We start from the raw sequence: 24259 nt of genomic DNA, 5'->3' as shown, positions 1-24259 counted from the left end.
AAAAGATGATGCTGTCAGTATTTATGTAAGTTTTCTTTTTAGTCTTTAAAGTTAACTGTCACTACATAGATTCTGTAAGACTCTGCCTTATTCTAATTCATACAGTTGTAATCCCATAACCTCCTGACTCTGATCAGTGATCGTTGGCAACAACACAGCACCAGAAGAGTTGGCATATTACTTTGATGGATTGCAAGGCTTTGATATTTAAGATAAAAAACAAAACAAACGAAAACAATCCTCTTTCCACTTCACAGACGTTAATCCTAGCAATAACTATCTGCTCATTTCCTTTGTGTGGAACAATCTGTTATGGCACAGCGAATTTTTGTTTAGCTATTACCCCACAAGCCATACAGTATGCAACTTGTTTTGTTCTTTAAACTGTCCATTAACTCAAGTTTGCCAAAAATGTTACATGCTCTACAGTGAGTGCCAATTCTTCAACTGGCCAACAAGAAAGTGCAATAATATATCAAAAGAATTAGGTGTGACAAGCCAAAGATGAATGATGCAGCTACCATATGCAAGTGCACTGACAAAAGATGAACATTTGTGAATCTTTGTTTCCTTACACTGAGGGGCCCAATGGTATGAACTGTGATTGCTTAATTATTTAATGTTTACTTGACACATGTAGATTAATTAATAATGTAATTAATTAATTAATTACCGATAGCAATCACTAACACACAACTACAGAATTATATTTAGGCAACCAACAATAGGTAACCAAAGGAAAAATTTAACAATCAAATGGTAATTGCTGGAAAATATATAAACTCACATTATAATTATGACATGATCATTTTTAATAATGTTTTTCTCTTGCCCAACCAGGACTTCTCAATGGTAAAAAACAGATGCTTAGTAAAAAGAATTAATTGTCCTTGGCTTCCAGGAAATTGACTTTTCTGAATCAGACTAAACTGCAACCCTTAAGTCTTTAAATAATCTAAAGTTACATAGTGGAGAAGAAAACATGACAAAAGACATAAAATACTGAACCATGACCTTAAAGGTAGAACCCCCAGATGTGGTACTGTCATATCATCATATGATGCTGCAAAAATATACAAAGTTTCATCCCTAAATCTCAAACAGCTTTCATGTTACAGTGTGGAAGGGAAAGCGTGACAGATAGAAGCTGAGATACTATGTCCATGCTTTCTCTCAAAAAGTGGAGGGCAACAAGCAGTACAATGTAAAATACCCTCAAGAATTTTGTAATTACTGAATCACAACTGAATTATACAATCCTGATTATAAACATATGCAATTAAGCATTTCTGGTAAATAATCCATTCCCATGTGTAACTGCACAAGACATTCCAAATTCAATCCAAGTGCAACCAGATGTCTGTTATCTCACTTCAACAGAAGTGTTTAGACACCTCTACCATAATCCATCAAAGCTAACAGTACTGATAAACAAATAATATTTGCATGGTGAATTTTCAGCGCCACTGATGGGTAAATCCCCTCTAGCTGAACAAACATTCTGAAAGATTCTACGATGTCATAAATGTGCTAGTGTATTAAGTAGGAACTCACCACTTGATGTACAAGTAAGAAAGCTAATGTTCATTCTGTACTTTTGAAAGAAACAACAAGCAATAAATAGTGAATCTCAGAAGTTTTAAATATGCATATATTAATTTTAAATAGCACTGAACAGTTTTTTTCTTCTGATATTGGGATCATGCAAGTTGGTGGAATGCTGTTCTATTCATAGCACACTGTACAATGTAGCAAAAGATATGTATACTGAGCTGGTGGAGTTGATTACAATATTTGACATTTTTATCATAATAAAAAAACGTATTAAAGTCAAAGAAAAATTCAGTCTGAGGATGCCAAACTTGCTTTCTGAATAAGTTTATTTTTTTAATAGATCATAGTGGATTCATTTACAGATCTTCCTATTTCTGATTGTTCATTTCTTTTTTGTAATATTTGCCCTTTACCAATCTACCATCTTCATGTAAAATGCTTCCAAATCTTACTGATGAGAAAAAATAACAAAACCTAATAAACAGCACATATAAAAAACAAGGTGTTTTCTTGCAAGCATGAATTCCATTGCCAAGAGGAGAATATCTAGAGTAGCCAACAATTTACAGAATGGTATAGCACACCAATGACAAGCTAATGGAAGTTAAAAAGCCTTGCACAGAGAAATGCAACAACAGTCATCCTATGCTGGTCTGAGGTGGATTTGAATATATTTTCCAATGGTTTTGAGTCCAAGCTATTGAATGTGCCACTATGTGGAAGAAGGAAATATGACTGCAATATACTGCTCATAATGATGGATCCACATGCAAAGTTTCATCAAATTAGGGTCAAGTTGTTTGATTAGCCAGATGTAATAGGGTGTTTAAGGTGTAGGTGCAGCAGGGTCCCAAATATTGAGGATATAATTAACAAAAAGCAAAAGATTTAAAAGTTACTAAAGCATTAAAACAAGATCAGTAACTTTCTTTTGATACGAATGACTTTGAAATGCTTTGTTTGTTTCCATTCATGCAGGGTCCAATACAATGAGATGTAAATATGGATCAATGAAGCATGAAAATTCTTCCTTGATAAGGTCATGTCCCCTCCTCGAGGTACATCCACAAATTGGTTTCAATGTGCGTAGGTGAATTATGATCCAAAATATTAAGGCTGGTACAAAAAAACAGATAGTCAAGCTTGAATATTGGGTCAGTGACCTAGTTTTAGTTTGGCAAAGTTACTTTCCTGGAGATGCATCTACATAAAAAAACTTCAGTGTACTTAAAATAGGGTTTAAAATAATGTGGGCTCAAGGAATGAACCAACACATGAAAAGAATACACAAACACATAATGGAATGAACAAACACATCAATGAATATACAAACACATCAAGGAATGAACAAACACATCAATGAATAAACAAACACATCAATGAATATACAAACAAATGGGCACAATTTTTTAATCTATCACAACTTTAAAAGCAATGGGATAATATGATAATTCATTCTTCACTACTTTAAAAACTAAGAATACATCCTTATTATTTATATTTTACAGTATCCATTATTAACTAAGGTGGTGGGTACTAACCTCTTGCTCAGGAAGGTTCTCAGCGATAGAAGCCTCCTCAACTTGTTCTCCTCTCTCCAGCAAACCTTCTTTGATCCTCTGGATATGGTCCCTCTTAACATTGCCGGCACTGACAAGTACACTCTTTAGGGCTCGCAGGCCAAAGTCATAGTGAGACTGAGGTGACAACTGCTCATCACACAATCTGCAGGTAAAGAGCAAGGTAGTTATCATCATTTATAGGTAGTGATAGGTGCTAAATTCAGGATAAAGGCACAAAATAATAAAGTACAATCTGCACATAAACAGCAAGGTAGTTAATTATAGGTAGTGATAGGTTCTAAAATCAAGAGAGGGGCACAAAATGCAAGGGTAAAATAATGAGTGCTGGAAGAGGTTGCAGAGGCATACAACTTAAAATATGCAGCTGCCATAACTACCAACCTTCCAGACAGAACTGAAGGTTTTCAAGACTCAAAGTTTTTTGAGGTCCCAATGGGTGGCAGTGTCCACCTGCCCTTAATATTCAATGGAATGGGCAGTGGAATACAGTCGTAACTAGATGCAGTTTTTGTTGTACTCACTAGTTCAGTCTGGCAGAGTGGTTTTGAAGGTGATGAGACTAGTCATTTGCATCCATCTTTGCACTCATCTGAGACTGGATGGTAATGTAGTTCAAACTTCCTTGAAGATCTTGTCAAATATTTCAACAGCATAGAAAATGATTCTGCTACATCCACAATATTGTAAAGGAGTGTCCAACATGTGATAAGCAGTGTGGTTTAAACATGTGATAAGCAGTGTGGTTTAAACATGTGACAAGCAGTGTGGTTTAAACATGTAACCAGGTAATTGCTTTGGGATTCAGCACAGCATTCATGCTTTGTCCTGGTGCTGGGCAGTGTTAGGGAAGAACAATTTCATTTCGGGGGGGGGGGGGGGGGGGTGGTGCGAGGCATGTGAATTTTTAAAACATTTCCAGCTTCAAATAAGCTTGAAATTTTTTTTTCTTGCTCTGCTTTGCAGGAAAAAAGAAACAAAGCAACAAAAACTGATTCATTCCACCAAAAATAAGTGTTAAGTGTTTCTTTATTTGAGAACAGGATATGCCCACCCTGTTACTTTGGCTAATGGCATATTGGCACAACAACTGTCAAGTGGAGCTAAACTAAATGAGCCTCTACTTGTACTAGGGTATCAGGCTTTGATGCGACGTGTAATTCTCCAGGAGTTTAAAATCATCCTAATTAAATTTGGATTTATAGATTCTATACATAATGAAAGATTGTAGCCAGTTATCTTTCCTTTACACCGCTAGGTGGCAGCATGGAACAAAGCAGTCAAATATTATTATTATTTCTGGTATTATATTTTATGCTCAACAAACAAGCAATAAAAAGATAGCATCTTCATCTTGCTTTACAAAATGTCTCAATCGGATGGATTATGGACGTTATCATCGGTGATGGAGGATTTAAAAATGAAGAGGAGCTAAGCTATCTGGGCAAGAAAAGGAGTTAATTGATATATAAATAAATATTAAGCACAATCGGTGATATTGTAGTTGCAAATGGAACATCAAATTTTCTTGTATCTGCCAAAAAATAAAATATTCATTTTCACATAATTAACTCCTGTGATTCTCTTTTGAAATTATGATTCAACATATTCATATCCGAAAAAATCGTATAAATCATGGACGATTCAGCAATTTATTCTGAATAATTCCTTAGATAGTTACTTGGTGGGGTAATTTAGTAAAAATGTTCAACTTCTTTAGACACAAATTTCACTGTTTAGTTTGGAAATATACAAGATTCTCGAATATTTTTTACATTAACTATGTATCTGATATGTTATTAAGGAAATATCATATCTGATTTTATATGCAACTGTAAATGTTCTTTTTCTTTTCAGGATGTCATTCTAGACCGGTATTTTTATAAGTCATATAAGTGAAAAAAGTTTGCTATGTTACTGCTGCACTCCTCCAGAAAATAACTTTCGGTTAAAAAGACAGTTATTATTAACTTTATTGAGAATGCTATACTTCTTATTTAAATTGGGTTTAAATAGATATTAAGCCATAGATTGGTGAGAGAGAGAGGATGTACAGGTGTGTGTGTGTGTGCTTTGTGTGTGCATATGTGTGCAGTGATATATATCAGAATTGCTATATGTGAAATGATCAATTTTCATTTTATTCAGACAACCTATACATAAAATATTACTTGGAAGAAAAAAAGGAGAGAATTATCATGGTCTAAATAAAGTTTTATTGTTCTTGGTGTGTTAAATTCAGTTTTGCAATGAGAGTGTAACAATATGATTTAGAACATTAGATTGGATTTTGTTGCAATGAAACATCTGGTACAATATTTTAAAAGGAAATTGTTTCTCATTACCCCCCCCCACATCTGTTCCTTTTTTAATCAGTTATTTATACAAGTCCTGGCCCTATTGATAGAGGTACCTATTATGAATTCATACCAAGTCTATCTACCTCTTTGTGACCATATATGCAAATTTTGTTCACCAAATAAAGGCAACTATTTTAAAGTTTAAATAAAGAACTATTTTTACAGTTGTTCTGAATAAATTGTCTTATAATACGTGAATAAAAATAATAAGACAATAAGATGTGTATTTTGTATTTACTTAAGTTCTTCCTTGCATGTAGTTAATTATAAAATGCAGCATTCCATTTGTAACTATTAAGAAATGTTTATTAGACCACACTAATCTGGTGGTTTAATTAAGGCCACAATAATCGGAGGATAAGAAAATAAAGTTAATAGCATTAAGATTTTATATATAATAGGATGGCATTAAAGGTTTCAACATAAAGGACACCAAAAGTGGTAATATATGTTTTATTTAAATAGAAAAAGAAGACAAATGTTGATTTTAGTGTCTTATAATGCTAATATAGACAATTTTAGTTTTCACTGATACGAGTATTATTGTAGTTTTAACAATTATTTATCACTCGATTGATCAACAATCGATTGTTCTGGCTAACAATAAACCCCGAGGATGACCTAATATCAGGACTGGGTTTTTCTGTGGCTCCACCTGTTGGAAAGTTAACTGGCTATGATCCCTCATTTTCCTTCATTTAGAACTGAAGGAGTTATTTGGGCCCCTTCATATAATGCTAAATAACTTGACACAAGTTCATGGCTGGTGGTTGTTAAATTCTTTGTGTCACTGTATAACAGGAAATGATCAAGGGGAAAACTTCGAAAGACATGCACTTCAGCTCATAAATAATGGTTGCTAGCATTAACATAATGTCATCCACAAACTAATAACACTATTATTTTTATCCATGACTACTGTTTGTATCTTTCCTGTTCTTATAGCAAGTACATGATAGGGTAAAGGTTTTGTGTCAATATGGAATAGTCATGTCCATTATATCTTTCATAAAGGTACATAATATGGAAATAATGCTTATGTTAGTGCTTATTACCATCACACTTGTTAGGTTAAGAGTACATGAATCACATGTTTCTGCTGCAAGATTATATGGAGATTCCTCACTTGGAAAATAGTGGGATTATTGGACTCGACTCTGTGCGTGTGTGTGTCTTTGTGTGCATGTATGCACACATGTCTGCATGTGATATCCATGTGGATTTATTAGTGTTTTGCCATTTTTTCATTGGTTTTCCTGTGTACAGATTCAGTGTTTTCATAATGCACAGTTTGCAATGTGCAGCAAGCTATTCTTTTCAACATCCTATGGCGTTTCTGTCATAAAAGGAAAGTTGACCAAGATGTTGACATGATTTGATGTACCAATGGACCATCCATTCTTTAGAAGAAAAAAAGTCAACAATTATTTTTTTTACTTCAATGCTAGAGACTGAGACTTGCTTATTTCTTGAGAATTTTCTTGGAGTAATTTAATTCTCTTTTCTTTTTATACTGTTCTTGCTTCAAAGTGACATGGTCGTTTATAACTAACCTCTTCAATTTGAGAGTTCTTGCTGCTGCACACTGACTCAAGTGGGCATGCTGTTACACATGGCACTCATTCCTGTACATCACCTTGTTTGGTGTCACCCTCAAATTTTGCAATCATAATTTGGACTAATATGGCAAAAGCATCAGAAAGTATCTAGGCTCTATGGGCAACAGTCTGGATTACAACTTGGAAAGAAAACCTTGCCCCTAAGATCATGATCAGTAAGATAATCTGTAGCCCAGTCTAAATCAGACGGTCTAGGACCAAGTTAATTTGGTCATGGTCACTAACAAAGCCACCTAGTTTAAATATACTTCTTAACATCCTATCTTTATGTGCTATTGCACATGAGAGTGTCCCATTTTGGCAAAGGTTTATCAATGTTTTAGATGATCTCTAAGTCAATGTTGTTCACTGTGTAAAATGTACGAAACAAAACTGGTATTTAAAACCCAAATTTAGCTGGACTTACTTGAAGAATGGCACAATCTTTCTAGCCAGTTTCTCGGCTGTCCTAAAGCCCTGGGAGTAAAGCATAACTTGGGCTATCAGTTGTCTGTCTGGCTTTGTCATTGCCAGGTTACGGAACAATTTCTTCAAGTTGTCGGGCAAGTTGGAGCGCCCAGCATATCCAGGGTTCATTGTGATGAAGATAGCCATGTCAGGGTTCACCTTTACTTGCTTGCCAATCAGCTCTACAGTGATAGGGGCACCTGTTGATTAATGAGATAACTTTAGTACATTTGTTATTAAACATTTAATATTAATTACTGTCAATTAATCAATATCAATATAACCAAATAGTCTGACACCTCAATTACAGCATGTGCTTATAACAATCAAAACATGAGTGAGTACCAGTCATGCAAGTTAAAACAAAGCATTCCAATCCTGAAAGTGAGAAACAATGTTTTAAAGATTGTCTCACTGAAGATACATTTTACAACAAAGCAAAGGCTCTCTAAAACTAAATGTTTTGACCGACTTGGTGCTTTCTAGACTTATCTCATACAACGACCTTCTTTCAAACTTTACACATCATATTATGGTAATAATGTAGTCCAATCAAAGTACATGAAAAATGTTTTACTTAGACAACTGATTACAGTTCAATTTATAGCCCTATATGGTTCAAAATGTTCCTTTATGATACCAAAGCTGTATGAAGTGTGCATTTCTATGGAAAATGTGCTAAAGTGGGTATGTTTTTTAAACATATCCTTTACAATACACGTGGAAATATAGGAAATGCATAAATACAGCACATACAAGTATTTATATCATCTGTGATTCTACACATATCAGCCAAAATAGATATCTAAATCCTGAATGAACTGTAGAATTATTCTGTTATAAACAAAAGAACTTGCTTCAGTTCTCATCAATAAAATTCTTTTGCTTCTCAATGCATGCAACACTAACTGTCTAGTGAAATCTGTACCTTTGTCTCCTGCCTCTTTCTTCTCTGGTGAGGCCAGTTCCTTGAGTGCCTCCTGAATAGTCTGTATTTGCTGTGAAACTGCAGACAACATCCGCTCCTCCAGACGGTTGAACTCATCAAAGCAGCCCCAAGCTCCCACCTGACACAAACCCACAAAGATCCTACCCATTGCCTACAAACAAAGAGATAAAATAACACTACATCCTTGCAAACAGTCAACTGACAAGGAACAACTTAGGTGCTAATCATAACTTGGACAATCCAATATGCAGATGCAACTCAAACTATATACCTCTATCACTAGATGCATATGCAGCAAATACCTCTATTACTAGATACATATGCAGCAAATACCTCTATCACTAGATGTATATGCAGCAAATACCTCTATTACTAGACACATATGCAGCGAATACCTCTATCACCAGATGTTGATGCAGTGAATAACCTTATCACTAGATGCATATGCAGCAAGTACCTCTATCACTAGATGCTGATGCAGTGAATACCCTAATCACTAGATACTGATGCAGTGAATACCCTGTCACTATATGCTGATGGAGTGAATACCCTTATCACCAGATGCTGATGCTGTGAATAACTCTATCACTAGATGCTGATGCAGTGAATAACCGTATCACTAGATGCTGATGCAGTGAATACCCCTATCACTAGATGCTGATGCAGGTAAGGTAGGACAAATTTATCTAGCTAACCTTGTATGATAGAAATGCAAAATTCCTTCAGGAATATTTCATAAAAGTTTACCTGGAGGAGGAACAGAATGTTACTATTCTGCCTAACAAGCTTTACAAAATATGATTTAAACTAACTATTTCAATATTCATCATTTTTTTGCTAACACCTACTTCACCCCATTCTCTTGCAAAATTTACTGTTACACTACACTTGAGATCACTCTCAGTTTCAGTCAAATTGGAGAGTCCTGACGTTGGCAAATATGGGTTATACAGAAGGCATGACAATGTATTAGTGTTCATGACTTACAAAATCTTAACACAAGATTCTAACATAAATGCCATCACTACTATCACCAATGAAAAGTGACATGTGCCATCACCTGTCACTAAACAAAAGTGACACCTGTGCAGCATTTTCTCCAACTTTAGAAGGAAAGAGGCCCTTAAGGTCCCATGAGTTAAATTTATGGAGTACTTTTCACTTAAGAACTCTACTTATTATTTCATTATTTACTATGAAGTCTTGTTTATTACATCACCACAACAATGAAGATTTACATAAAATTCCTTAACACAATTAATTTCATAGAGATACTAACTGCTGATACTAAGCTATTGTGAAATTATTTTCTTATATTCTTATTCAATACAATTCAACAGGCAAACACATAACTCCATGATTTCATCTTTGAAATTGGTGCACATGCGAAAAAGAAATATTTCATTTTTAAACAATTTTTTTCTGGATCATAAGCAAACTAAATATCAATCTGTCATGCATTTTCCATGCTCAACTGGCCAGCTATTGCTTCTGGCACAGGTATTATGTGTACTGGCAAGAGAGAAAATATAAACATGCACTGGTTTGAGAACAAGAGTTTGTTTTGTTCATTTGTTTTACTGGTTTTATGGACATTTACAGCACATTACTGACTGTCAAGGAAGTGCAAGCTTTGTGAATTTCCCAAGGACACAAGAGGCTGCCATAGATGGATGACCTGACTAAGTATTAAAACCTGCAACCTTTAGATTAAGAAAACAGGAGTCCCATGAACAGCACATTATGCTCACCTTGTTTAACAGTCCTCTATGAAGGCACTGTTGATGATTGCTGAACAATGCATCTTAATGAAAACCATAATTTTCTTACTGACTTACCATGACTACTCTCACAAATAGACTATAAAATCTACAGGTCTTATATTAACCTAAGTGTAAGTCATCCACAAAGTTTGGTCAAGGAACTTGCTCTATCACAAGATTTATTCTGCAAAACACATTTCCTCATAGACATATTGACCTCAACTTTTTAACTGTTGACCCCAAAATGAATAGACCTATTCTATACCATAAAAGCAAGCCCTATATTAACTAACATTGTAATGAACCTTGTAGTCTGAAAAAAAGAATTCTTATCTTATCTTATTGTAAGCATGGGTATTACCATCTGCTGCAATGATAAACTGGAGAACACTGACAGTCTCATAATATGCTAGTACAGATGTACGTGTGGGGGGTGTGTGTATGCGTTAGCATTTAATGGTAACTCATCACAATACTGGTCATAAGATACCAATTTTCAATAATTTTTCCCCCAGATCAATGTGTCTGAATTCAATGACTAATATAAAACATGAACAGAGTATCAATACTGTTTACTTGCCATCTGATATTGTACCATCGGGGCTTACAATTAACTCATATGTAATTCCATTGCAAAAATTGCATACATATTTAAACTATACTGATTTACTCATGGATCAGTAATAAGTGACATTTTCAATAATGTTTATTTTGGCATAACACTTCAAGAACCTGGCGAAATTGTTAAATTTCAGAAGCCAAGCCACGATCGTATTCGATTCGAATTCATACATAAACTCTTCTTACCACACGTGGTTTGGTCACTGGGTCTACAGACTAGATTTAATGCAAGAATAGAAAGATACTTAAGATTATAGTTTCTTTGTTCATTTACCACGACACAGAGGCTTTTTGACGGGGAAATCCAAATACTCCCTGACAAAGTGTTAAGTCCCTGAGTACAGGTGAGTCAAAAACAGGTGCGTACCTGGAAGTCGAATGTCTCATCACAGTTGAAGACCAGCACAAAACGTCCAAGCTGGTTTCCAAGAGCCTTGACAGATTCAGTCTTCCCTGTTCCTGCAGGACCTGTAGAAGAATAAATCAACTGGTTACAGACATGATTATAAGTATGTATATATGTGCTCAACTTGCTTTAAGAGATCTGTGAAGGGTTATAAATGGGTGAGAAATATGGGCAAAAGGCTACCCACTTATATCAGCATTGTTTATGTTGCCAAAAATTCAAAGTCCTGGGCCTATGGTCTTTTGTTACTACCAAATTTGTCATGCTTATGTTGACATACAGAAGCCCTTGGTCCCAACCTGAACAAATCCTTTGTTTTCTAATCATCCATCAAGCTTCCAGTTCCTATCCATACTTTGTACCAAATATTTGATGCTTCCACAAGGCTGTAACATTGCCATCACATTAACAAACAGGCATATGTTTGGTCCTCCAAAGCTGACCTTTCATGACAAATACAACAAAACATGTACCCTTCATCAAAGCAAGCCAGCTAAATTTCCAGAATAATGCAACCTTCATCGAGGAAGCCATCACCAAACTAATTTTGCTTTATGTTTGTGATGTTCTTAATTTAAGACATTTTATATTAAAAGATTTGTCATTAAATGTTTTGTGATCATCTGTCATCAATATTTTTACTGCTATTTCAAGAGAATTCATATCCCTGTGAACAGCTTGCTTTCTGCTGTATTCATGGGTACAATATGTTCTGGTGATATTTCTTTGTCTGCATAGGTTGTGGAGAGGGCATGTCAACATTACCCCATTTGACTCCTAAACAATTCTACTGTATTCAGATACAGTCAGTTCTGGTGCAATTCTGTATCTTCATTTGTGGGGCGGTGGTGGAGACAGCATCTTGACATCACCAGGGAGACTAAATCAACAGTTCTATTAAATTCACATGTTCTAGTGCTGTTACTGCATCTGCAGGGGGAGGAGGTAAAGAGGGCATATCGACATCCTCCATGAGACTAATCAATAATTCGGACACAAGTTGTATGTTAAATGTTCTGTTGTTATGTATTGGAACATGCTTTTAAATGCATTATCCAAACAACTTAGAAGTTTAACAGTATATAAGTACAGCAACTGAAAATTTCTCTAGTAAAACTGAATGTTACCACTTGAAATCATGTGACAATAACAGCCAATAATTGCAAAAATAAGAATAAATTCACTGCAATTCACAGAAATGCTGCATTCTGACTTAGTATATGATTGAAAATAAAAGTTGGTTTATTTAAAATTTAAGTATTTTAGTACACTAATTTTGATGGGCTACCAATTTTCATGGATTTTGTTGTTGCCCGGAACCACAAATTTAAAGACCCAACAAAAAATTCACGCATGATAAAGAAGCCACAACAACCACCACAACCAATTTCTTACTATGTTTCATTCCTAGAGATCGAACAAAGTTGTTTGATAAATCAACATCATTTCTGCAATCTGGTCATAAAATATTACTTTCTAAATGTGTTTATTTTAACCCTTTAAAATAAGAATTATAATGGATTTTAAATTGTTTTAATGCTCACATATAGAAACGGTATCTGTTAGCTAATTTCAACTTACTGCCTTAAATCAATATGTTTTTATGTAAGGACAGAGAGAAATGACAAAAAGCATAAGGTATTCAAACACTAACATTACTGAAAAGGAATAATAAATGATATTAGTACATGAAAATTAAATAATACTTATTCAAAGAAATTCTTATTCAAGTTTTAACTGCTGTCGAAATATTTAAATCCTCATGAAAGTGTCTCATTTTATCCATGCATGTTTAATCCCAATGAACAACACTACTGTAAAATACTAGAGGTACTGCACGAAGCATAATTACTAATAATTTGGTTTGGTTTGGTGTTTTAGGGCTCATCGACCCAAGTAGGTTATTTAGTTCTAATTACTTATGAAACACTGTGTTTATACACCAATTACTGCAGGGTACTGAAATTAGTGCATTACTGATTTTCAGACAAAATCACTGCAGCAACATTTTGTCAAAGTCTAATGGTGTACATAAATGTTTGTCAGGTAAATTATCTTGAAATTATTGAATCAAACAAGTCCAACATTATCAAAGCCACATATAATAATGAAATCTTTCACACATTTTTGCAGGAGCCAAAATTATCTATCCAGTATATAAAGACGTTCCATTTTTCCAGGAGGGTAGAATTCAGAGGTAGCAGAGAAGTTATCCTAATGTATCAGATATATGAAGGAGAAACAGGTAGGACTGTGTCATGTATCTGTAATATCGCTAACAGTCTATGACTGACATTGCTATGTTTTGAGCTAGATATGGCAGAATTGTGACAACGTGGAACAAACATACCAAATGGTGATCCTCCCAGCCTAGCCTCCAGTGCCTGAGTCATGGTCAGATAGCAACGATCAGTGAGTGGGGTCTGTACCAGTTTCTCCTGCACACCCAGATACTCAAAGCCATAGTTGAACCTGGCGTTGGCCATCTGGATTGACAGCTGCTCCAAAACATCTTGGTTCTTGGGGTCAAAGTAGAATCTCATCTGTGACAGCCAGTCAAATGATTTAGGGCTGTTTACTTTATTTCTGATTAAAGCTCTTGTTACATCTCTCTGGTGAACAAGCTCAGTGATCTGAAATAAAATGAATGCTACTGATTAATAAATATTTCACTCCTGACTACCAGTCAGCACCAGTAACAAATGCTATCTAAAGAGTATAAGATTCTAGTAGGCTGGTTTAATACTTTCTCATAACTAAGTTTCTGTAAGGAGCTTTCCATGTACATAATAAAACAAATCTCAGAATGTACAGTTCTAACGAAGCAGGATGCAAAAGAGAGTATTGTCCATTAGAACATTTCGTACCTACAATGCCTGCAGTGTGATTACAATGCAATCTGTTTATAAGTAACATGGATTTAATCTATTGTGGATGGTAAAGAAAATATATCTATGTACTATGGTAAATGTTAGTTTCTATTATTATTAAAATTTTATTTTATGACTAAACTTGGCTGGTCAGAAGAGCCTGTTACAAAAGATTCTTCTTTAAAACCACTGATGCATATATTATTTACCAGGTGTTCCAGTTTCTTCCTTCTAACTGGAGGCTGCTCATGCAGAACACAGTCAGCCAAGATGTTCAATGTTGACTCAACAATCTGCAGGACAGCACTGACTGGTTCCAGTTCTGAGCCTTGTTTATTGGCCACCTCCTGAAGGGCCAAGTCCACACTTTCTGACCAGGCGATCTGGGATGCCAGCACTATCAGTTGAGCCTACAAACAGCATAAAACAGGTCTCAGGTATTTTTGTTATTGTATATATTGTATGTGAGAAGAATTTTAGGTTAAAAATTAAAATGACAGTGAATAAAATGAAATCAGTCCTAACACTAACCTCTTAATACTGAGCGCCAAGCGAGGCAGCTGTTAGTACCATTTTTGTAAGTCTTTGGTATGACTTGGCCAGGGATCGAACCCACGACCTCCCGCATCCAAGGCGGACACTCTAACCACTAGGCCACCGGAGGGGTCTGTCCTTAATGCAAGTCATAAAATATTCATGGAATTATTTTTACTGTCCTTAATGCAAGTCATAAAATTGATTCAAACAATTACTATGATCATAATGCCTAAAACGATATTCTGTTCTTTAACATTTTTGCATTTAATATTGCAAATTATTTGACAGAAATACCCGACACTGTACATATCAGTTCTGACAAAGAGTTTTTAAAATAGATATTCAACATATATAATTCAATTTCCTCTTGATTTACAGATGTGAAAACATTACTCATTTAAGAAAGACAACTGACTAATTTTATAAATAAAAAAAAAAGAGTACTGTAAACTGCGAGATACATCCATCAGCTACCGTATGATATTGCATGGACGTGGTAAAGTTTCATCAAAATATATCTATTGGTTAAAAAGTGACAGCCTGGATAGGGAAACATGTTATCACTTATTGTGACATTGGCCTTGAGTCGTGATGAGGTGAGTGTATGACTAACTAAACGAAAACATCTTCACTGGTTTAAAAGATAAACAATAATTCAAGTCATTAATTTATATTTTCCCTTACTGTCCATGACCTTGAGGCAGGGTGGGTGGGGTGATAATGGTATGTAACACTGTCTAATAATAATATATAACTAGTTAAAGTTTTGTTAAAAATCTTCTGTATTTCAAGAGTTGTACTGAATAATGATACAAATCAGTGTGAATATTTTTTCTTGTCGTAACTTTCAATTTGAGGAAGAAGGCAAGGCATGACACACCATCCAGTCATGATATATACTTGGGTTAAGTTTTATTAAAATATTTCCAGTGGTTTAAAATGTATACTCCAGACAAGGATACAACACACAGAATTACATTCTCCCTTATTATGACTTTGACCTTGAGGCAAGTGGAGTGCCGCAGAATGCAAACACCATCTAGTCATGATGTATACATGGGCAAAATTTCCAACAATTACCAAGTTGCTAGCTGGACAATCAAATGTTACTGGACAGATGGAATGAACAACATCACCACATCATACTATGCCCAAATTAAGACTGGCATATAAAAACAACATTTCTGTAAAGTACTTATCATTTTTCACTTACCTTTCATTTATTTTATTAGAAATTTTACGATGAAGTTTTGAAATTTGCAGTTATTATTTCCATCTAAAAGTTTTTTTTTATTATATGTAAATCAAAACAGTTGAGCACACAAAAAAGGGGCAGACCACTGCTGAAGAGGCATCAGATGAGGCTTACCTGGTATTTATCGACCCATTCCAGGTACTTGTTGGGATCTATCTTGGTGGTTTTGAATTCATTAATGTCTTTGACTGCTCCAGCCAGCAGCTTGGCCAGGGTTACTCTCATCTCCTTCTCTACCAGGGTCAGCCATTCATTGATCTTTGGATGGGCAGCAATGGATACTGGGGCGACGAATGCCACCTAGAAAACAATTCTTCTACCATATATTTCTAAACAAATTTGTTTAATATTTACATTTTCTATTCGAAATATTTTGCCATCTGTTCAAATTTAAACTAACATTATCCTTAAATTAGAGGGTCTGCACCAGCTGTTGCACAAAACCAGTTTCTGTATGACTGTTATTTCGTCTTAGCTCCTTGCAGAACATTTTGGATTGGCAGTTAAAACAATATGTATATTAAGTGAACTTTGGTCCCCCTGCTTGCTGTGGTGAAGTCACCAGAAGTACTCAGTAATGAAATCTGGTTGTGACACTTGTGACAGAAATGTCGCATTACTATGTGATCATGGAAAATAATCAAGTTCCTGTTTTAGAGTACAAGTGTAGAAAATGGGAAGAAATCGATCACTGACCTAGCTTGAAGATAAAACCTCGAATGTGATACACAAGATGCCATCAACTCAAGAAACACCTGTGTACCATTGTTTATACCTGAACGTCAAACAGCTTTATAGACAAAGCAAAAACACAAAAGCAAGCATGAAATATAAACAAGCGACCTTGATTGTGAAGACAGAACCCAACTTATAATGCAGAAATGTCATTAGTTTATCTTGAGCTGCACAAACGTTATATAATGGAAGGGAATGTTATAGAATGGAATGAAAAGTTATATAATGGAAGGGAATGTTATAGAATGGAATGAAAAGTTATATAATGGAAGGGAATGTTATAGAATGGAATGAAAAGCATGAAAGAAAACTTCAATTACTGACCCATAATCTTGACCCTGATGATAGGACCCCCAATGTGGTACATGAAACCCAAGCTAATGTACAAGTATGCAAAGTTTAATATCTTAAGCTCAAACAGCTTTTAAACTATAGCAAGGAAAGGAAAGTTGATAGAAAAATTATCTGACCCATAACCATGACCCCAATGTTGTACAGAAGCCACTTTCTAATGGTAATGTACAAGTATACCAAGTGTCATCCCAAAACCTGAAAGAGCTCTTAAGTTATGCAGTGTCAAGAAAAGTGTAAGAGAAAATTAAAGAAAATGAATTTTGTCCTTAAAGAAAGGACCACCAATGTAGTACACAATGCACTTTCTAATGAGGATACATAAGCGGACTAAATTTCATCCCTTAGTTTCAAACAGCGCCTAAGTTACATTACAGAATGAAAAGTGATGGAAATATCAATGTTGTGGCTTTCAAGTTATGGTCCCAATGTGGTACATAACATATTGTCTAATGATGATGTAAAACTTTACCAAGTTTCAAACAGCTCTAATGTGACAGTGCAAAATGGAAAGCGTGATGGAAAACCTAAAATACTAAGGCATGACCTTTACTATGAAAATAATACCCTAATGTAATAAACAAAACATGCAGTGATCAGAAGCAAGTACAATAGCTTTCATCTCTTAATCTCAAACACAGAAGTGCCAACATCTGAGAATATGAAATCTGAGCAAGGCTGAGTGGCCAAGGTGCAATGACACATCAAGCAGGGAAGGGACGGGGATCCAAAATTGGTGCAATCTGTTTTTTTTTTGGTTTATATTTGGGGATATAAAAGTCCTAAATGCAAATGCATTTTTTTTTCCCATACCTTGATACACCTTTGTTCAGCAACAGAACTTTATAAAAAATAAAAATAAAAGTTATCTCTCAAAATGCAAGGAAATGTCTACCATTATTATAATAAAAAAACACATCCATGAAGAATAAAATAAATCTACCGTCCATTTGAATGCCAATAAAATGCACAAAGAAATCCCATCAACTCCTTTGTCCTTCATATAGTATGCATCTTAGTTCCGCATTTCCTGCTGGCACTGTGTTTGGCCACACAAGACAAATATTCCTTTGCCAATACTTTATTAATTGTACTGGTTTTTATTTTGGCAAAAATGTCTTTCTTGGAACTAGCCAAATCAGGAAACATTGTGCAAAACATAAGTCCAGCTTTGTTGCAACAGAAAGCAGTAATTATTTTCAACAAAATAGTGTGTAAAAACTGTTTCTGCATTTATAACTGACAGATAATTTAGTACGTCTCAAAATCTGTTTGTCCACCAAAAGCTAACTTAACACTGGTCTTACACTATGTGAAAAATGCAAACTTGAACCAAGTCTAGATTTTGTGACCCAAGGAAATTCTTTTGGTGCATGTCATGAAATTTCTGTTCATGCTTTCTCTTTTTATGTTCTGGTTGCAGATTAAACTTGGGAGATGGCACCAGGAGCTAATGGCCAGCAGACAACTACTACAAAGTGAATGAATGAACAAAAACAACACAGGCTTAATTTAAATTAAGATCTTAATTTGACCAATGAAAATGCAGTAATTAATATTTCACCAACAGTATTGAGGGCTTTCCATTTGTTCTGTGGCTGAGATGTCTTCCTAATCAAAGAAAGCATTACAAAAATAATACAAAAACACCAAACGATTTCCCGCATTTATAAAATGCATAAATATCAGTTTTGCATATTTTGATAGGAGCATGGATTTTTCTTGGAAGAATGGCCTAATTCTTGGAGCTATTCTGACCATACTGGAGAAGCTGGCATCTCTGCAAATAGCTCTGAAGTTATGGAATGGAATTGAAAATGTAAGGGAAAACTTAAAATAATAAGCCACAACTCTGACCTTGAAGACATCAACCCAACCGAACCCCCTCATGTGTTTTGCAACACACCTTCTAATGACGTTGTTGTATACACGATACCAAGTTTCATGCCTTAATCTCAAATGGCTTGAAAGTTTTAGAATGGAAAGGAAAGTATGAGGAAAAATTTAATACTGAACCTTAACCTTGAAAACAGGACCACCAGTGAGGTACAGGACACATCTAGAAATGGTTTTAAACTTAATAAACAAAAAGGTGAGATGGATGGACAGATGGAACACATAATTATATGTCCCCCCACTTTTCACAAAAAGGCGGGGAACAATTAACTCTTGTTGAAAGTGCATTTTGTCTATGCAACTAACAAAATACTGCATATAATCAGGAACAAGTAATGAACATGTGGCAAGTGGCTTTATGCACAACATTACAAATCCACTTTACAAATCCAATTGACACTACATTACAGATTGACACTAAATTACAAATCCACTTGACAGTACATTACAAATCCACTTTACAAATCCAATTGACACTTCATTACAGACTGACACTAAATTACAAATCCACTTTACATTACTGATTGACACTAGATTACAAATCCACTTTACAAATCCACTTGACACTTCATTACAGATTGACACTACATTACAAATCCACTTTACATTACTGATTGACACTAGATTACAAATCCACTTTACAAATCCACTTGACACTACATTACAGATTGACACTAAATTACAAATCCACTTTACAAATCCAATTGACACTACATTACAGATTGACACTAAATTACAAATCCACTTTACAAATCCACTTGACACTACATTACAGATTGACACTAGATTACAAATCCACTTTACAGTACATTACAGATTGACACTAGATTACAAATCCACTTTACAAATCCAATTGACACTACATTACAGATCGACACTAAATTACAAATCCACTTGACAATACATTACAAATCCATTTAACACTACATTGCAAATCCACCTATCACTACATTACAGATTGACACTACATTACAAATCCATTTAACACTACATTACAAATCCACCTGTCACTACATTACAGATTGACACTACATTACAAATCCACTTGACAATACATTACAAATCCACTTGACATTAATACATTACAAATCCATTTAATACTGCACTGCAGATTGACACCACATTACAAATCCACTTGACACTACATTACAAATCCACTTAACACTACATTACAAATCCACCTGACACTGCATTACAAATTCACTTGAAAATACATTACAAATCCACTTGACAATACATTACAAATCCATTTAATACTGCACTGCAGATTGACACATTACAAATCCACTTAACACTACATTACAAATCCACCTGACACTGCATTACAAATCCACTGAACACTACATTACAAATCCACCTGACACTGCATTGCAAATCCACTTGACAATACATTACAAATCCACTTGACACTGAATTACAAATCCACTTAACACTACACTGACAAACATTGGAACAGAACTATTCATTCCTCTAACACCAGTATTCTGACTGCCTGGTGAAAACAGTCCAACTCATGGTTATGTAATTAACTATTTCTGTCAAAAATGAATGCAGAGCTTCTCAGCAACCAGAACAGACCACATAGGCTCTAAATGCTTTACAGACTTAGTACGACTAATCTGACTTCCATATGCTAAAATTTACTACTTACTGCTTAGTTCTGACTACTAAAGTCAATGGGTTACTTTGCTTTTTTATCTATACTAGTCCTTTGATCATGTAAATTTGGCAGACATCAATCCCCCAAACTGGAGATCTTTTATATCCAACTGCCTAGTTAGTTGAAAGCAAAGGATAACCAAACAGATATCTCACCTCCTCTCCCTCCTTGGATAGGAGTCCTGTAACCAGAGAGTTGTCATCATTCAGTATGACAGAGGCCACACCTGCAAACATCTTCTTGAAGTGCTTCTGAAGACGTCCAACATTCTTGCTGTTCCCAATGATCTCCAGCAAATCTTCATCTCCAACAAAGTAGAACCTGCAAAAATAATAGTGGCAAATATGATAGATATTATCATGTAACCAAAGAAACTTCTGAATATCTGGACAGTACTTATTTTGGATCTCTGCTGTCCAGGTTCAATTCCCAAATCTGACAACTGCATAGACAAGTGGTTGCCCTTCAAGTGGTATTATTGGAAGAGTGGTGTCTTTTGATTTTCTGATTAGCTCCATCAAAGATCAATTCATGCTAACATCCAAGCCATCGACTTTTTCTGATTGTCTCCATGACAGATTAATTCCTGTCAACATCTGAGCCATCAAAATTTTCCGATTAGCTCCAACAACGATCATTTCATGCCAACATCTCAAACAAGATTTTCTGATTAGTTCCGTGAAAGACCAATTCATACCAACATACAAGCCATCAAAATTTTCTGACTAGCTCCATCAAGACCATGTGGAATGTTATTAGTTTTACAAAGCTTTTGCACATCATTTAATTTTGCAATTCTCTGCCATAACTCTGTCCAAAATGAAACTGACATGGGCCATAACTCTGTCCAAAATGAAGCTGACATGGGCCATAACTCTGTCCAAAATTGAGCAGGTGAATCAAAATCAATAAAAAGACACATCTAGGTCAATGAAGCAACCATCACATCAAAAGTGCGTTAGAATATGCCGAGTACAAGCTACATTCCACACAAAAGAAATGAAGCTGACATGGGCCATACCTATGTCCAAAATAGTGCAGATTAGTACAAACCAATAAAAATACACATCTAGGTAACATCAAAGTGTGTTTGAATATGCTGATTAAAGGAACATTCCATATAAATTATATGAAGCTGAAAAGGGCCATAACTCTGTCCAAAATGGTGTAGATGAGAACAAACCCATAAACGGCACAATGGCTTCCCAAAGACTTGGCTTGACAAGTGGAATAACTCTATCAAATGGAGTAGACCTGAATAATTCATGCTCTTGAGCCATACAGTTACAAGTAACATCCCCTATGAAGATATAAAGATATGAAGTTAATTGCCATGGCCATAATAACAATCACAATACATAATAAACTGCATTCAATAGTTGATGAGCTATGCTGGTTATAAGCCATTTTCGAGTGCCATAACTCTTTTCAAATCAAGTTAATGAAACAAAACTAGGTCTATGAGATAATGTACACAATAAACTAAACCAGAACATGTTGAATAGTTACTGAACTATGCTGGTTACAACGATATGCTGAAGTAGTCACATAAAACTGATGGAAAAGAAGACAATAAAGCCATAAAAATTAGTCCTGAAAAGATGAAACAAATTCAAAAGGCAAGTACAATACCCTCTTGTTGATATCTTACTTTGCAGAAGCAAGTTCTCCTTCCATAACTCCTTTTGTTAATTAACTTTTTTTGCTGTAATTGAAAAATGTGCTGCAATCACAATTTGTGATCACTTTTACATGTGAAGAATGTGCAAGAAAATTGAAAACGTTTTTTTTTGATGATTACAGTAACCAGGTCTTTTATGCTTTAAGTCTTCTCATTGGAAAATTAATGTGATAAGTGTAATCTGAAGATGAGAAATGTATCAAATTAAGAGCTGCATCATTAAGTTTCACACAGTTGCACAGATTAAACATTGAACTTTGTATACTGAGCTTTCCAACTTAAATTTTCCTATTCATTTAGGATGAAGGATTTAGTTTAGTGAATTTCAATGATACTAAAAACTGAATATTCAAAATCCCTTATAACTGGATCCTTTCAATCTAATATATGTGAATGTAATGCAATTATTTAATTGGTTATTGCAAAAATGTGTCATGTTCAAGTATGTCACGATACTTATGTCAGAGTATGTGATATACACAACAATATAAGTGATCATTATTTTGGATTAAAATAAGCATCAAATCTTAATTTTTTCACCATAAATCCCATTTAATCCCAACTTTGATGGAATTATGAGGGAATGCAACTACTGTCAGGCTAATATAGAACTATCTAATGCAAAGTTTTAGATGTTACTACCAAGCACATGGGGAAATTGCAAAATAAGCTTGTCCTGCTTTGACATAATTCTGAACTTCTTTCATTTTATTTGCATCTCTCAGTATATATATATTGCACATAAATAAGTTTTGGAAACATTCATGAAGGTAAATACTTTTGCTAATATCTCTATCTTAAAAAGTGTATTAAAAGCAAAACACAAATTTCAATTTCCAAGAGTAAACCTAAATACAAGGCATTGCTATCACCGAATCTCCTCTATATGTACCTAGGAAATGAGGCTCTCTCCCTCTCCAAGTACTCTCCAAGGGCCTTTTGGATCTTGCCAAGAAGGTCAGCCAGTCTTTCCAGTTGCCGCTGTACATTGGGGATGTTCACCACATCCATCACAAGTGGGGACTTTGTTACCTTCTTCATCAGACCAAGGAACTCTGTGCTAACACTGGAAAAGAAAAACACAGATTTCAACATTTTCAAAATAAAGCAATGGTTCTTCTATGAAATGTGCTATGATGTATATGTTGCAAGAGATTTCAAAGTTTAAAACAAAACTTTTAAACAAAGTCATAATATTAACAAGGACACAAATGACACCTGCAAGCCAGGACAAAATCTTATATAATTCTCAGTCATTTCAGGACTCATGATAATAATTCAGTTTCCATAGTAAACCTATGCAAACACCATATAATATAAATTCAATAACTTTATATTTCTGAATGCCTGTATTTATCAGTATAGATGAAACCTCGATTATGGCTTCTGTATAGAGGAAAGGATATGAGCCACAGCATTTTCTGGACCTACATGTGTTACGTGCTTTCAATTCCAAAGAGAGTCAGGTGCTAATTTCAGCAATGAGTGTTCCAAACTCGAGACTGTTAAAGGAGTGAAATTCTGTTAATAAAACGATGTCTCTATATTTTTCACTTAAAAGTAGGATAAGCTCTCAAAAAATTCTTCTTACTAAAATCTAACTTTCATTATCAACCAATCCTGGCCAGCCAAACCCATATATACTCTGTTTTATCTTCACCAATTTCCAGTTAGGATCCCATTTTTCCATACCATTAGTACCACGTGTCCTACAAATTTACACATGAATTAGAAGAAGCAATTTTCATTATAGGACAGTCTTAAAAATACTAGAGCTATCAGATATGAATGCATCATTAAGACACAGCCCAAATAATGCCATAATTTGGAAAATTATTCCATAATATCTTAACGTTACGACTCTGTGTTGGGAACAAAGTTTGGAAAAAATGGGCAGTCAATGGGCCATGACTCCTCTATAATGTTGTGGAATGTTGATATTCCGCTTTTAGGATTCAACAATACAAGCAGCATC

At 34.9% G+C, this 24259-nt stretch overlaps 1 protein-coding gene across 6 annotated transcripts in view; it reads right to left on the bottom strand.

Annotated features, from left to right (window-relative positions):
- Positions 1-24259, bottom strand: part of LOC149808282 (cytoplasmic dynein 1 heavy chain 1-like) — a 231803-nt gene that overhangs the window by 124055 nt on the left and 83489 nt on the right. For all 6 annotated transcript variants that reach the window (XM_089975555.1, XM_089975563.1, XM_089975577.1 and 3 more), the window contains 9 exons: positions 23177-23350; positions 20759-20924; positions 16076-16261; positions 14379-14579; positions 13650-13932; positions 11261-11361; positions 8489-8660; positions 7520-7760; positions 3096-3279 (listed from right to left, as the gene is read on the bottom strand). In XM_089975555.1, the coding sequence (XP_089831681.1) occupies positions 3096-3279; positions 7520-7760; positions 8489-8660; positions 11261-11361; positions 13650-13932; positions 14379-14579; positions 16076-16261; positions 20759-20924; positions 23177-23350 (1708 nt within the window). The remainder of the gene's footprint in view (positions 1-3095; positions 3280-7519; positions 7761-8488; positions 8661-11260; positions 11362-13649; positions 13933-14378; positions 14580-16075; positions 16262-20758; positions 20925-23176; positions 23351-24259) is intronic.

Source organism: Sinohyriopsis cumingii, chromosome 1 (genome assembly GCF_028554795.1).
Source record: "Sinohyriopsis cumingii isolate HCF-2022 chromosome 1, ASM2855479v2, whole genome shotgun sequence".
NCBI classification, from domain to species: Eukaryota; Metazoa; Mollusca; class Bivalvia; order Unionida; family Unionidae; genus Sinohyriopsis; species Sinohyriopsis cumingii.
This window is presented reverse-complemented; position numbering and strand designations above follow the sequence as displayed.